The 16,598-nt window shown below is 37.8% G+C and overlaps 1 protein-coding gene across 3 annotated transcripts in view; it reads left to right on the top strand.

The window, feature by feature from the left end:
• The window catches only part of GK5 (glycerol kinase 5), a 101,725-nt gene that overhangs the window by 18,908 nt on the left and 66,219 nt on the right, over positions 1-16,598 (top strand). For all 3 annotated transcript variants that reach the window (XM_036018320.1, XM_028502815.2, XM_036018319.1), the window contains exons 2-3: positions 6,425-6,518; positions 10,533-10,608. In XM_036018320.1, the coding sequence (XP_035874213.1) occupies positions 6,425-6,518; positions 10,533-10,608 (170 nt within the window). The remainder of the gene's footprint in view (positions 1-6,424; positions 6,519-10,532; positions 10,609-16,598) is intronic.

Here is a 16,598-nt window from a genome sequence, read left to right as displayed (position 1 = left end):
AGACTTTCAACCATCTTTTAATCTCCATCTGATATCCCAGCCTTTGTAGGCACCTGTAATTTTCAGGGCTCTACTGTAGAATCTCTGCCAGAGGTTGAGCATACACATGGTGTAATTTGGGCAGAGAGTGAGGTATCAGTTTTCTCCTCTGTGCTTAGCCATATACTGTACACCCACTCACTGTTGATATTGAAAACATTTGTTAAAACCTGACCTGAATGTACTTGCTCTCTTCTCATTGTCCTTCTGCATAAACCATTTTAATTGATTCTTGAGAGGCATTGTAGATAAAACATCTGTTCAAGCCATCATTTTAACCTGAAGCCATAGGTTCCTTTTATTTTATTTTTAAAATTAATACGCACTAAAATTGCCTTTTTGGTGAATGCATTCTATGAGTTTTAGCACATGTGTGGAGATAATCCAGAAAACTGCCTTGTGCTATTCCTTTGTAGTCATACCCTCCTCTTGTACCTAACTTCTGAAGTTGCTAATCTATTATTCATGACTATAGTTTTTTCTTTTTGAGAATGTCATCTAAGTGGAACAATACAGTAAACAGCCTTTGGAAACTGGCTTTTTTTTTTTTTGAAACTGGCTTTTTTCAGCATCATTCCTTTGAGATTTATTCATATTGTTGTGTGTATCGATAGTTCATTCCTTTTTATTTCTGAGTAGTACATTCATTTACCTGTTGAAGTACATTTGGGTTTCTAGTTTCTGGTGATTTTGAATAGTTACTGTAAACATTTTTGTGCAGATTTTAATGTGAACATAAATTTCCATTTCTTTAGGATAAATGCCTAGGAGAGGGGTTATTGAGTTGTAGGATAAGTGAATATTTAATTTGTTGTAACAAGAAAGGCCAAAATTTTCTAGAGTGGTTGTACCATTCTGCATTCCCATCAGCAACATATAAGAGTTCAATTTGTTTTTTACCAACACTTGACATTATTATTGTTGGTAAAAAACTATTAAGATGCATTATTTTATGCATCCTAATAGATGCAGTGGTGTTTCATTTTGGTTTTGATTAGCATTTCCCTAATGGTGAATGATGTTGAATATTTCCATACACATGTTTGCTGCCATATTTATTTTTTGGTAAACTGCCTGATCAAGTCTTTTGCCCATTTTTAATTGCATTTTTTGTTTTTGTACTTGAGTTTTGAGATTTCTTTTTATATTCTGGGTATGATTCCTATATTGGTTATATGATTTGCAAATGTTTTCAATCAGTTTCTGTACTTTGTCTTTTCATTTTAATAGTATCTTTTGAAGAGCAAATGTTTTTAATTTTGATGAAGTACAACTTATCAATTTTTTAATTAAAAATCAAATTAAGTTTTATGAATCATACTTATGGTGTCATATCTAACTTTTCATTTAACCCCATGTCACAAAGATTTTCTCCTGTGTGTTCTTCTAAAGAAAACACAGTTTTCTTACACTTTTTACAGTTTTACATTTAGATCTACTATCCACTTTGGATTAACTTTTGTGTAAGGTGTGAGGTTTAGAGACTCCTGGCCAAGATGGAGGCATAGGTAAGTACACTTTGCCTCCTCACACAAACAAAAGAAGGACAACAAATTTAAAAACAAGAAATAACAAGAACTTCCAGAAAAATTGAACTACATGGAATCCGACAACCAAGGAGGTTAAGAAGAAATATTCACCCAGACTGGTAGGAGTGGCAGAGATGGGGGGCTGGGGTGGAGAGGACATGTGGCAAGGTGGCAGCTGGAAGACTCAGTGCTCCTACATGTGCATGCATATAAACCAGGAGGAACAACTGGGGAATGAGACAGACTGCACAACCCAGGGTTCCAGAGCAGAAAAAGAAAGCCTCAAACCCTCTGTCTGTAAAAATGTGTGGGGGTTGTGATGGTGGGAGAAACTCCTAACCTCACAGAAGTGTTCACTGGAGAGACCTATAAGGTCCTAGAATGTATACAAACCTACCCACCTGGGGAATCAGCACCAGAAAGGCCCAATTTGCTTGTGGAAAGTGGGGCAAGTGATTGTAAGCAGGCTGAGAGCCGAGCAAGGGCATTGTTCCCGCTCTGACCCCTCCCACACATACAGTGCCACAACACAGCCAAGTGGGTTGCCTGGCCCTGGCAAATACCTAAGGCTCCACCCTTTACTATGTAACAGCTGTGCTGAGACAAAGAAGTATGGCCCAAATGAAAGAACATATCAAATCTCCAAAAATAGAACTAAGCAATGAAGAGATAGCCAACCTATGAGATGCAGAGTTCAAAACACTGAATCAGGATGTTCACAGGAATGGTTGAGTAGGGTTGCAAAATAGAGGAAAAAGTGAAGGCTATGCAAAGTGAAATAAAGAAAAAAGTACAGGGAACCAACAGTGAAGGGAAGGAAACTGGGACTCAAACCAATGATTTGGAGAAGGAAGAAATAAACATTCAACTGGAACAGAATGGAGAAGCAAGAATTCAAAAAAAAAAATGAGAGGCTTAGGAACCTACAGGACAACTTTAAACATTCCAACATGTGAATCATAGGAGTGCCAGAAAGTGAAGAGGAAGAGGAAGAAATTGAAAACATTGAACAAATAATGAAGGAGAACTTCCCCAATCTGGCAAAGGAAATAGACTTCCAGGAAGTCCAGGAAGCCCAGAGTGTTCCAAAGAAGTTGAATCCAAAGAGGAACACACCAAGGCACATCATCATTAAGTTTCCCAAGATGAAAGAGAAGGAGAGAACCTTAAAAGCAGCAAGAAGAAAGGAGAGAATTACATTTAAAGGAGTTCCCATCAGACTGTCAGCTGATTTCTCAAAAGACACCTTGCAGACAAGAAGGGGCTGGAAAGAAGTATTTGAGGTCATGAAAGACAAGGACCTACATTCAAGATTACTCTATCCAGCAAAGCTATCATTTAGAATAGAAGGGCAAATAAATGCTTCTCAGAAAGGTCAAATTAAAGGAGTTCATCATCACTAAGACCTTATTATATGAAATGTTAAAAGGACTGATCTAAGAAAAATAAGATCAGTAAAATGACAACAAACTCACAACTATCAATAACTGAATCTAAAACAAAACCAAAAAACTTAAGCAAACAACTAGAACAGTAACAAAATCACAGAAGTGGAGATCACATGGAGGGTTATCCGTGGGGAGGTAGAGCAGGGAGAATGGAGGAAGAAGCTACAGGGAATAAGAAGCACAACTAGTAGGTACAAAATAGACAGGGGGAGGTGAAGAATAGTACAGGAAATGGAGAGGCCAAAGAACTTATATGTACAATCCAGGGACATGAACTAAGGGTGGGGGAGAATGATAGAGTGTGAGGCAGTGCAGGACATAGGAAGATAAAGGGAAGAAAAAATTGGGACAGCTGTAATAGCATAGTCAATAAAATGTACATAAAATGATTATGTAGTCTATGAATAAAATTAGTTTTAGTATAAAAAAAGATGTGAGGTTTAGGTGAGGTTAATTTTTTTGCACATGAATGTGTAATTGTTCCAACTATTTTGAAAAAACTATCTTTTCTCCACTGAATTGCCCAGTACATTTGTCAAAAATTAATTAACCATATTTGTAGGGGTCTATTTCTGCACTATATTTGTAGGGGTCTATATCTGTAGGGGTGTATTTTGTGCCATTGATCTATTTGTCTATTTTATGCTAGCACAACTATTTGATTACTATAGCTTTATAGTAAGTCTTGAAATTATGTAGTTTGATTCCTCCAAAATCATTCTTTTTTGACATTTTTGGCTGTTTTAGTTGTTTGGAAATTTCATATAAATTTTAGAATAATTATGCCTATACCTACAAAAAATTCTGCTGGAATTTTGATACAGAATTGTGGATGACAATTCCTTTAGCACTTTAAAAATGTTGGGCTATTTTTCCTTCTCCCTCATGGTTCTGATGAAAAATTTACAGTCAGTTGGATCATTGTTTTACACATGTAATGTATCTGGCTGCTTACAAATTTTTGTAATTGGCTTTTGTCATTTTAATTATGCTGAATCTGGATGTGTATGACTCTTGTCAGGAGGTGTGTCAGCTTCTAGAATGTGCAGATTTGAAATCTCACTGCACTTGGAATGTTTTTAGCACTGTTACTTCCCTGAAGTGATATTTTTCTGCATGGAACTCTTTCTTTTGTTCTTCGCGGACTCTGATGATGTAAATATTAGACCTTTTACTCTTTTCCTAGAAATCCGTGAGGCTTTATTCATTTTTTCAATATTTTTTCTCTGTTATTTAGAATAGATAATTTCTATTGATACATCTTTAAGTTTATTGACTTTGGCTACCTGCATTCTGCTATTCAGCCCATCCAGTATATTTTTTATTTAAATTATTATGTTTTTATTTTCAGTTTGATTTTTCAGCCTTATTGAGGTATGATTGACAAATAAAGACTGTTACATGAAAACTGTACAATGTGATGTTTAGTATCCCTATACATTGTAAAATGATTATCACAATCAAGCTAACTAACATATGTATCACCTCACAAGATTACTATTTTTGTGTGTGTGTTGAAAACTACTTAGCAAATTTCAAGTATACCATACATTATTAATGACTATGGTCACCATGCTGTATATTAGGTCTTCAAAACTTATTCTTCTTATAACTTAAAATTTGTACCCTTTGATCAGCATCTCTTATTTTCTCCCATTCTGTTAATTATTGTATATTTTAATTCTAAAAAATTCATTGTTTTTCTTCATGCCTTCTATTTCTTTGCTGAGATTTTCTGTCTTTCCATTGGTTTCAAAAGACTTTGCCCTTACTTCTTGGGGCACCTTTATAATACCTACTTTAAAGCCTTTATCAGATATCTGTGCCTACTTAACATTAGTATCTATTATTATTTCCCATGTGAGTTGAGATTTTTCTTTTCTTTTTTTTTAAATATACTTTGTGATTTTGGGGTTGTATCCTGGACACTTTGAATATCATGGTATAAGACTCTGGATCTTGTGTAAATCCTATTATGAATGTTGATATTATTCTTTTAGCAGGCAGTTAATACAGTTGGATTCGGGCTAAACATTCTGATCAGCCTTCTTCGGACTTTTGTTTCAATGTTCTGTTTTAAAAATCTTGGCAGTACTATTTGGATATACTGTGTGTATGTGCCACCCAGTGGTCAAGTGTTCTAACCTTTTGTGTTGATCTTAACATCTTTGCTATGCTGTTTAGGATTACATTTCACACCTACAGCTTTGAGGTGAGCCCGGGGATACATACACAACTTTCAGGACTAGATTTCTCAAGTTTCTCCCTCTCTGAGATCTTCCTGGTACTTTTCCCAGAAACCTGGAGCTTTCGTTATGTTATTCTGCCAGGCACTTCCCACATGTAAGAGCAGAGAGATAAAAGCCATGGGGGTTCACGTTACCATCTTTCACACACAGCTACTTTGACTGGAGAGAAAGTTCTACCCCTCTCAGTGTTTTAGGTGCTTATGGTTAACTGCTGCAGCCACCACTATGAGTTAGCCTGTGTACAAAAGCATGGAGGCAAGGGTGGGGGGCAAAGAAAAGAAAAATGAGGCTTTTCCTATTCTCTCTGTGTGTTAACCAAAAGAAGAGTGCTTCTCTTTGGGTTTTTCCTGCATGCTGATGCCCACTTGTGGTTTTCAGGCTGCCTTGAGTCCAGGCCAGGTGATACCAGAAGAAAAATAGGAAACTTACTGCCAGTCCAGTGGTACTCGAATTCTTCTTTATTTCTTTCAAAGTTCCATTTATTTATTTTTAGAGAGAAGGGAAGGGAGGGTGAAAGAGAGGAAGAGAAACACCGAGAGCTTGTATGAACCCAAACAGGTGACAACCTGCAACCCAGGCATGTGCCCTGACCGGGAATCAAACCTGTGACCTTTTGCTTTGTGGGATAGCGTCCAACCAACTGAGCCACACTTGTCAGGGCAGTACTTGAATTCTTGTCTTCTAGCCTATTCTCTCTGTCCCCATATACTTTTTGGAGTCCACAAATAGCTGCTCTATGAATTGTGCCCTGGTTTTATATCTGTGTTTAGTGGGAGGAACAGGGTGGAGTATGCTTGCTCCAACACAGTCTGAACCAGAACTTGGTATTTTATTTGTTAACTTTTCTTTTTTAAAAGTCTGACTTTTTTCTTACTAAATAACACATCTTCATTGTAGAAAACTTGAAAAATAAACTTGGAAAATAAAGGTTAAATAAAGAAAGCTAAAATCTTCTGCAAACTCATGAACTGAAGAAAACTAATGTTATTTTGGCGTATCATTCTTTTTTATTCCTTATAAATATATTTTCCACTTTGACAATAAAAATAAAGTAGATAATACATAAAACTATGTTGCTCATGATTTTAACCAGTAATTTTAGGGGCCAGGTACTAGTGACTTGATCTAATGTTGTTTTTACTAAATCTCTTTTCCATAGGTAGAGAATCTTTGTCCTCAAATTGGCTGGGTTGAAATTGATCCTGATGTTCTTTGGCTTCAATTTGTTGCCGTAATAAAAGAATCTGTCAAAGGTAATTGGATATAAAAATAAATACAATAAATTATGTTTTGTTTTTAATAAAAGTTTTCCTTAGGAGTCTATAGAATTTTGTGGGTTTCCTAAGTTATAATTATATGAATAGTATTTTATTGGGGTCATGGTGTCAATCAATTTTGACAAAGAATTGACTCGGACACTGGCCCACAGTATCCGCAGTGTTATGGATGAGATACGAGACAAATTCACATGGACTACCAAGTCCTGTGGAGGAAAAGGGACGCGCAACTTCTCTCTCAAGAGGAGAAAAAGCCTTGGGGCTCCTCGGCCACCTTCTCAAGAGGAGAGCTCCCTGACCCATGCCTTGACAGGCTTTTATTGGATTCAATTTGCACAGAAATACAGGGTGTATACGTAAAGCTCATCAATCATTGTCAGGCAGAAATGATTAAACAATAGATAGCATTCAAAGAACTCTGAGGGTTTATTCTGAATCAGGGTCAGATAGTTAAAGAGCCATAAATCTTTGGGGAACAAAACTCACTTCCTTCTTGGTCCCTTATTAATTAAATTGAGGGTATTAGCAAAGTAGGTTTCATAGGATTTTGTGCATTCTTTCTTAGGCCTGATCGCCCTAGGGAACCTGCCCTTTCCAGCACAGGGCAGCACCCACCTCCAGCATTGTTTCAGGCTTAAGTCATTGTTTCAGGCTTAAGTCAGGCAGGGGAAGTAAGGCAGCCCAGAGATTAGGAGATTTCTTGCAGACAGAATGAGAACTCAGGCTGTCAAAGCTGAGGGGCAAGTGTCCATCACCCCCTTTTTCTATAGCTCCCCAAGTCCTTCCCTGGGGGATTCCCCATGATCCTGTCTGTCTTAGGTCATCCCTCCCTTGAGGAATCTTACCCGTCATTGGCTAACTGATCAAGCATTGGGGGCCAGGCAGGGTGAAGTGAAAAGAGCAGAAACAGCGCCCCTGCCAGGGAGATAAGCATTGTCTCCTTGGTTTATGGTCCCAAGGTCACTCACTCAGCCTTAGCCATGGGGGCGGGGCGGGGGGGGCTGTTATAGCTTCTGAAACCAGGCAGTGCAAGTTCCCAACAAAGAATGGCAAGGCAAACAAAAGTGCTATTTAGGGGTTGGAAAAATACATTTGGTTAGAAACCCCAACTGTGTTTCAAACATGAAAGAGGGACAGAGTTTATAAAGACAGAAGAAGGGGGCCCTTTTCTGTCTTGTGTAAAAGGCTTACACAAGTTGCTCTAAAAGAACTGTGGTTGGTGCTTGCAAGCAGATTTGCAGTATGCTATGCACGATTAATTGTTTATGTGTATTGCTAGAAGAGAAGTTTATTTTTAAACAGAGAGTAAGTTCTAGAAACTATCATGATGTAGCCGTTTGGTTTAGCCTAGTGCAAAAGTTCAGTTTCACTTGGAGAGTGTGAGTAGCTAGGCTTCCTGAAGGCATTTGGCTCAATTTTAGATTGCTCTCATGACAATATCAACTCCATTTTGCTGTTTTTCTTTCACCACACTTTCCCAGTATTTTTCAGGGGACTTTCGCAGTTTCTAGTGAAACCACTTTCTCAAGGAAAAGTGACAGCAACTCTGCCTTCTGCTTTAAGTTTTTTGCAGCCAATCTAAAAGGCTCACCTTCCTTCTTTATTCAAGGTTGTAGCTAGTATCTATTTGCTTTCCTGTTGTGTACAAAATACCAGAGTGTTATAAACAAAGTTACAACACAGTTCCTGCTGGCAGGAGTTACAACTGAGTAACCCTTATTGTAAAATAATTTTTTTTTCCCTATATGGCCTCTTGATGCAAAGTGCTTTCCTGGCTGCAGCTATGGTCTGAACTCAGCTCTTTAAGAATGTTTTCCATGCAACCTTTCAAAAAATAGTGAAAAATGACTTGTATTTCAAAACCTATAAAAAACTTGCAAGAATAGTGCATTGAATACTTGTATTCCTTTCTCTGAGATTCAGACATGTTTTGCAATGTTTACTGTATCATCCTCTGGAATTTTTTTGGCTGATCCTTTTGAGGTTTGGTTGTGACATACTAACCTGTTATCCCTAAATACTTAAGCATCATTTCCAAAGAAAAGGATTATTCTCCTATAACACCACAGTGCAGTTATCACAAGGAAATTTAACATTAATACTTTGTCAACTGATGGTAGTTGGTGCCAATTCAACTCCCAACAGGAATCCCCATTTTGAAGTATGGTGAAGGAAACTTTGTCCAGTGCAAAACAGTTCAATTGTGATACAGCATGGTTATAAATACAGCAAGGCTGTGAGGTAGCTCTGGGGCTAGGCTTCTCACTACCTGGACAGCTCTAACCTGTTCTACTGGTCTGCTTTGTTCTGCACTGCTCTGCTTGGCTTTGCTCTGGTGAGACATCTTCATTCAGCTCAGCTAGGGAAAACTGGTCTTCAGTCCCTTATGGAAACAGAGAGTGGGCTCCCAGAGCCAGTAGGGAGCTGGCTTATATGGACAGAAACTCCTGCCCCTGATTCCTGATTGGTCTGTCGTCATGCAAATGAGGACTCCAAATCCTTCAGTTTAATTAGTCCAAAAGATACTTCCCTGATTGGTCAGAATGAAACTGCTCTGATTTATCACTGAGGATATTAATGATTTAGCTGTGCAGCTCCAAGTAGATAGGGAAAGCCTCAGTCTCACTGGCTGAAATAGGATTCTAGGAACTCCTTTATAAGGGCTGGCTCAGATGGCAGAAACAGTGCAGGCAGGCAGTTCAGTGCAGAGGTAGCTAGTTTAGTGCAGGCTTCTCAATGAAATGCAGTTTTCTGAGAAGTCTGTGACTAGAAATGACTGGCAGGCTCTCTTTTTAAAAAATTGAGCCTAGTTAGCCACCAGGAGCCTTTCTTAGTAGGTATCTTCTTTTTCAGGGTCTACAACAGTAATATTTTCTAATACTTAGTCTTGAATATTAGAAATATTATCTTTGCCAGTAACAATTTTTGTTTTCAATCTTGAATCCAACCAAAGATTCATTCGTGAGGCATTGCATTTAGCAGTCAATCAGTATAGCCTTCTTTAATCTATAGCATGTTCTTTGTGACATTGACAGTTTTCAAAATTACAAACCAGTTTAGTAGACTGTCCTGCATTTTTGTGGTTGTCTGATTATTTCCTCGCAATCAGGTTCAGATTAAGCATTTTGGAAAGAGTGCTGTTTAGGGAGTGACTTGTCTTCCTCTGCTCAAATTAAATTTTTGTCTAATTTTCCCAGTGGGGTAAAAACACTTTTTAAAAAAGAACATCCCAAAAACAATATATTTTAAGATATTTGGACCAAAAAAACCCCACACTATGTTTTTATTTGTATCCTAGCATTGATTTGTGTGGAAAATAAGATCTGAGTTTTAATAATGACATTACTTTTAACGGGGACTTTTCTTTGCTGTCATTTATCAGTTTCTATTATGATTGATCATAATGATTAAGCTACTTGATCCTTGCTTAAATTGAGATCCAATCTTTTAGTATAATCAAGAAGAAAATACAATCTCACTTACTTTTAATAGTCTTTGTTTTTTCTAACATTTAAAGCAAAAAGGCCATTTTGTTATTATTAGTATATGACTTTTTTACCCTTAAGTAAAAAATACTACTACACAATCATCTCAGTAATGCTTTCTTTATTATGTTAGCTCCAATTGTATTATTAAAATTGCAGTAGGGTGTTGGGAATGTCAGGAGGAATGCTTTGTAAAGTATATGATTGTCTAACCACTATGTTGTACACCTGTAATCAATACAAAATAATATCGAAACAATTTTAAAAAAAGGAAAAAAAGACATGGAAAACAGAGTGGGTATTGACTGTGGTAGCTGGGGGTTGGATTGGGTAGAGGAGAGCAATGGGGGGAAATTGGAAAAACAGTAATAGAACAATAAAAAAAAGAAAAATGTTAAACCTAAATGTTTTTCCAAGATTATACTCAATAATTTCTTTTCCATACTACAATTTATAAAGAAAAATTCGGTGGCTTTTAAACATGTATTTTTATCTTTGTTTTTAGCTGCAGGAATAGAGATGAATCAAATTGTTGGTCTTGGCATTTCAACACAGAGAGCGACTTTTATTACGTGGAACAAGTAAGTGTGATGAGCTCTCTATGGCTGGGTTCATACCACAGTGAGTACACTGCTGTGAAGCCTTTTTGGAGAGTTTTAAATTTGTGAATTAAGAACAGTTTTGCTTGATTAAGAGGGATGAAAGTAAGCTTACTTTCTGGTATATTAAAATATGTTCCTTGCATGTTATCTGAGATAGACATATGAAATAATAATAACAATAACAATAATAATAAGTTTTTAAAAGGGTGTTGCTGTTATTGAAATTATTCATTCCTTTATTTTAGTGTTAGTTTTTTCAAAGAGCCTTGACTGAAGATCTTAAAAATTAGTTTGTAACTAAAAAGATTCAGGGGAACCTAATAGATTTCAGAAACGCAATACTATAATTATGGTTTACATTTTCAGTCTACTCCAAATTTAATATTTAAGTACATACAGCATGAGAAGTATATATAAATTAAACACAGTTATAATTTTTAATAACTACCATATAGTAAAGATCTGTAATAGTACTTAAGGTTATATTATTCTTGCAAAGAAATTTATTATTTTGATATTGCCTGTTTTTATAGAGAAAGAAACTGCGGCTTAGAGAAATAAGTAAGCTATTCAAGGTCATTCAGTTACTAAATAGAGACAAGATTCCAAATTATCTTCTTTACCCCAAAGTATATGCTCTTTCCACTATCCCCATTTGCCTTCAACACTGTAAAATGTTTCTTTGTTACAAAGTGCTAGACTCCAAAGAGTCTTGAGCATCTTGAGCTTGGGGCAGTGAGGGAGACTGGTGATGGATATAAAGCACAGGGATAAATCTAAGAAATGTAATCAGGGTGAATTTACAGAGACTTGGCTTTTAAGTCAGACCAAGAGGAAGTTCAAATTTAACAGTATTTCTGGCTTGATGTTTGGGAGGATATGATATAAATTATAGAGAATATAAGAGAAGAAAATATACAAAATTTAAGTTAGTGGTAATGAGGGTGGGTAGAAGAGAACGTGATGAAAGTGTTTCTCTTGGGACATGGGCGTGTGGAGGTGTCCCCAAAGTGGTTAGAACATTGGTCTGGTTTAGACTGAGGCCGGGCTCATTTTCTCCAGGTGGGCTCTCTTTCTTTCAGGGCACAGTGCACCTCAGGTTGGTCGCTTCATCTGCAGTTCCCCTGAAACTCCCCCCACCAACTCCCCACCCAGTGACTTGGGCATAGCAAGTATTAAATAGGTAATAATATATTTTTCAGGTAAAGTAATAAATGAATTAAAGCTATCAATGTCCAATAGGTCAGGGTTTCTAAATAGTAGTACTGTTGACATTTTGGGCCAGTTAATTTTTTGTTGTTGGGGGCTGTCCAGGATGTTTAGCATCATCCCTGGTCTCTACCTACTAGATACCAGTAGCCTCTGCACCCAGTTTCGACAACCAAAAATGTCTCCAGACATTAACAAATGTCCCCTGGGGTGGGAGGGCAATAGTATCACTATTCCTACAGTATCAACAGTATTCCTACTGTTTCTGTAGGAATAGTCTGGAGAAGTAGGTATGTTCTCTGGTAGGGATTATAAAGATAGAAGAGAGAAGATGGAGGATTTGGACAGTGAGTCTGGCCCCCACCCCTCACCACACCAAATTTAGAGGGAGTTAGGGAGCAAAAAAGCTGGCAGAACAGGACCAAGGTAAATCTGGGAAGTGGTTGATATGGAAGCAGAGGCCGGAGAGTTGTTTCTTAGGGAAAAAAACTAATTGGAAATATAATGATTGGCTGGGTTTGGAGATTAGGTCATTGGCCACAGAGATTGTTTTCATCAGAACCCGATATCAGGTCATTCATGACATGAAGCTGAAAGTATTAGGAAGCAAAGTTTTTATGTGGCAGTTGGATCATCTCATTTTTAGGAGAAATATGAGTCAGATTCCAAGATAGGTCACTTTTCTTGTTGGTGTTGCTCTTGTAGGTTAAGATTTCTTCTTGAAACAAGTAATTATGAGTTTCTTCTTGGCTGGCTTTCCTTAAGATGCTTGTTTTCTTTCAAGAGTTTTGGAAACTTTGCTTGTAGGAACTAAAATACTAGATATTTAAAAAGAGACAGAAGGTTTTGTGCTTCTTTTACTTTAAAATTACAGAGACTTTTCTGCTCCTGGGGCCCTAGTGAGCTGTTGTGGGTTATAATGCTGGCAGATTCTACAAGCTCCCTGACATTCTTTGCTCATTTCTGACAGAAAAAGAGACAGACTGGACCTTGTGGAATATACTGTTTATTCCAGTCTCAGCCAGCACCTTCTCTTCCCAGCCCATTGTATTTCCTCCTGTGTCCATGGGGCATTTGTGCCTTTATGATCACAGAAATGTTCTTTTCCTTTAGACACTGTCAAGAAGTCTAAAACTTTGAACTTTATTTTTTCCTTCTTCCCACATTCCCCTAGACTTCCCACATTCCCCCAAACATCTATGTTTTCTTATTAACTTCTTTTCAATCTTTGAGTTTTCTTCAAGCTCTTCAGGTTAAAAAAATTTTCCAATATATCTAATTAGTGGTATATTATAAAATAACTCTTAATGATATTTCCTCCATTTTGATTGCTTTAAATTCCTTTTGTTCTAAAAAAATCATTTTAGAGCTGTTCTGTTTCTTTACTTTGTCAGGGAGGCTTCTGCCAAATAACCTCAGATCAGGGTGTGTGCCAATGAGTACCATAAACTGAGCCATAGGAACCAGGATGCACTCAGTAACTGGGCATTAGAGGGAGTAAGGCACTGTGTTGGTTGATGAACTGAATATAAAGATGAACAAGAATACCAGCCCTCAAGGAATTTATAGTCTCATAATATAGGTACATAAGCTACTGTGTTCTTATAGCACTGAAAATATATCTTTTTTTTGTAGTACTTGATACTTGTGTCAATGGTTCTTACCAATTACTTATGACACAAAATATATTAAGAGCCACAGAATGGTATAATGTGTTAGAGAGGTTTAAGGCAATTTATTTACAATATTGCCATTCATGATTCTCTTCCATTTCTCCATTTATTGTTGGCAGAGATAAAATAAGCCTAAATCACTGCTAAGTGAATATTGGACTATGTGCTACTACCTGTACTCTAGATCGTTTTCTATGTGTTATGAATTAATGATGCTACTTTCATCTTGTGATCTTCCTGTCTCTGTTCTTCAGCTGTACTAGTCTTAAACCTGTAATGCTTCACCCTGCCTTGAAAACATTGAAGATATAATACACTTTGTTGGGAATGTTCACCTTCCTTGTTTGTTCTGATGCATCCTTCAGAGCTCACTTCCACTGTCACTTCTCCAAGAAGCCTTTCCTTACCCAGAGTAGGCAGGGTCTCCCTGTCAAAGTCGCTTGTTGCACCCAGTATTTCTCCTGTATAGGACTTATTCCTGTTATAAGTAGGCAATTGAGTAATTATTTGTTTGACTTCCTTGGTAGAAGTATATTAATAGGGGCAAAGACAAGATGTCTCTCTGTTCACAGCTATGTCCCTAGCTCCTGGCACAGAATGCTATATAAATATTTGCTGAATCAGTAATTAAAAATCAGATTCCAGTGTATAAGTGGCTGCTATTGTAGCATGACTTCAAAGAATCTTACGTCAATACATGTCATTTCCATCAAACACAATCTGATAGTTGTTATTGGTAAAGCAACATTTTTTAAGTTATCAAATATACTCCTTTGGTATATGGACTAGGTGGTGAGACTCTGAAAGTGAACAGACAGTTCCCTCAGGAGACTCCCAGTCCGGTTGTAGATACAGGTGTGCACGTAGATAGTTGGGGTGCAGCCTGAAGGGAGAGACTGAAGAGCAGAGAAGAGGAGCTAGGGAAGGTTTCACAGAGCCACTTGAGGCTCATTCATCTGTCTTGAAGGATGAATATGAGTTTTCTAAGTGGGAGGAGTAAGTCCCTGGCAAAGGCAGGAGGAACAAGAGAATGGTGTGTCTGAAGCATCAAAAGTACTTCAGAAATCAAGGGGTGAAATAGGCACAACACCACGCCCAAGTGTTTGACTCCTCTACTCTGACCTCGTTTTTGACCACCTCTCTCCTATCCTGTGCTTTCCAGCCACACTGTCTTGCTCTCTGTTTCTTGAACACTCCCCACTGGTTCCCACATTTGGAAGGAGCTGCTTTGAACCCATTGTTCCTTCTTGCTGGAGCTCTCTTACCTGAGATTTACCTCTTATCACTCAGATCTTACCTCAAACATCAGTTCTTCTAAGAGACCTTCCCTGATCATTTTATTTACGCCTCACATTGCCATTTTATTTTCTTCACTGTACTTGTCATTATCTAAAATTCTTATTTGCATTTTTATTTATTGTATCTCTCTCATAGAACTAAGAAGTTCCATGAATATTGGGGTTTTTGTTTGCCCTGTTCTTGATCAGTCCTCCACACCTAGAAGAGTACCTGGCACATAGTAGGCACTCAAATCTTTGAGTGACTGAGATGAACCTGGAGAGGAAGACAGGGTCCTAGAGCAGGAAAGGCCATTTGTTGTAGTAAGAAGTTTGCCTCTTATAAGCAGTGAGAAACTATGTTAAGCAGAAGAGTAACATGACCAAATTGACATTTTACAAATAATATTCTTAAAGTAAGGTGGACAATGGATTTGAGGAGAATGAAACTAAGACTGAGAAGTCTCTTTGAAGGTTAGTAGTTATTCAGGTCTCAGATCTCATATCTAAAAAGACACCTCAGTCCTCAGTTCCTCTATTCCTTTTTATACCATAATCACCATATGAAATAATATTTTTATTTACCCATTAGTTTCGTCCCCCCCCCCCCCATTAGAATATAAGCTCTAGAGATGTTAAGAACCCTCCAACCCCTGAGTTTTGGGCTAAGCACTCAAAGGATACCATCAACTCTGGTGTGGCACACTAGAGGAAGAGGAGCAGAAGGTTTGGGTGGACAGGCTGCATTTGAGATGTTGTGGGACAATCTCAGGAGATATGAGGAAGGCAGCTATTTGTGAGGGGGTAGAACTGAAGTCGGAGGCTGGCCCTGGAGGTGTGGATTGGTGAGTGGTTCTGTGATGATTGTATCCATGAGTGTGGGTCAGATTTTCCACAGAGAGCAGCTAGTTAAGAAGAGAAGGGGCTCAAGGATAAAACCCCCAGCAGACACCAGCAATTTAACTCCCTGTCAAAGGAACCGTATCTGCAAAGGAAACCAATAAGAGGTACTGTGAGAGGTAGGAGGAGAAATACTACGGTGTTACCAGAGAAACCTAGGAAAGTGACAGTTTTAGGACAGAGAAAGTGTTTTTCTGGGCACTAGTGCAGAAAGGTCAAGTCAGATGGAAAAGGATCCTGTAAATCTGGGAACACTGGTGATCATACTGAATTGTATTTGGTTGAAGTAGTCGGGAGTGATGAGGAAGTTTCGAGGGAGCTTAGCTAGGAAGGGGGCATCCTGAGTTAAGAGAAATGCTTTTGATTCTGTTTCAAAGATGGGGAGATTAAGGATGTTTAAAGAAGAGAACTGAAGAAATATTTGATTAAATGAAGTGACGGAAGAGGGAGAAAGGCATGGATATGGAGAGTACAGATGGAGATGTCAGCTGTAAACCTGGAGAGGGAAAGATTTTTCTCCAAACTGAGGAAAATGCATGATGACTGTAGGTGTAGCTGGTGGAGGAGGTGAGCATTGAGGAAGGTAATGTTCGTGTTCTTATTTCTTTTGAGATTTCTAGGACTTGAGAAATCTCATGAAAATTTGGATATGCCAAAATTTGGGGAATGGAGAAGAAAGTAATGAAGGGCAAGAGAAAAACTTTTAAAATTTTAAGTGACTTTGAGAACATAGACAAGGTTGCATTCCATAGATATGAAAAATGGTACCAATTCACAAAGCTATGTGATTCTCCAACATTTCTCAGTGGTTTTGGCATTGAAGGTGGAGAGAGGTTAGATTGACCCAGGTTAGGAGTTGAAAAGGTAGATAGTTAACTTGAAAGTCAAGGGGCAGAGAATGACATCATGC

The sequence above is a fragment of the Phyllostomus discolor genome, chromosome 2 (genome assembly GCF_004126475.2).
Source record: "Phyllostomus discolor isolate MPI-MPIP mPhyDis1 chromosome 2, mPhyDis1.pri.v3, whole genome shotgun sequence".
NCBI classification, from domain to species: domain Eukaryota; kingdom Metazoa; phylum Chordata; class Mammalia; order Chiroptera; family Phyllostomidae; genus Phyllostomus; species Phyllostomus discolor.
This window is presented reverse-complemented; position numbering and strand designations above follow the sequence as displayed.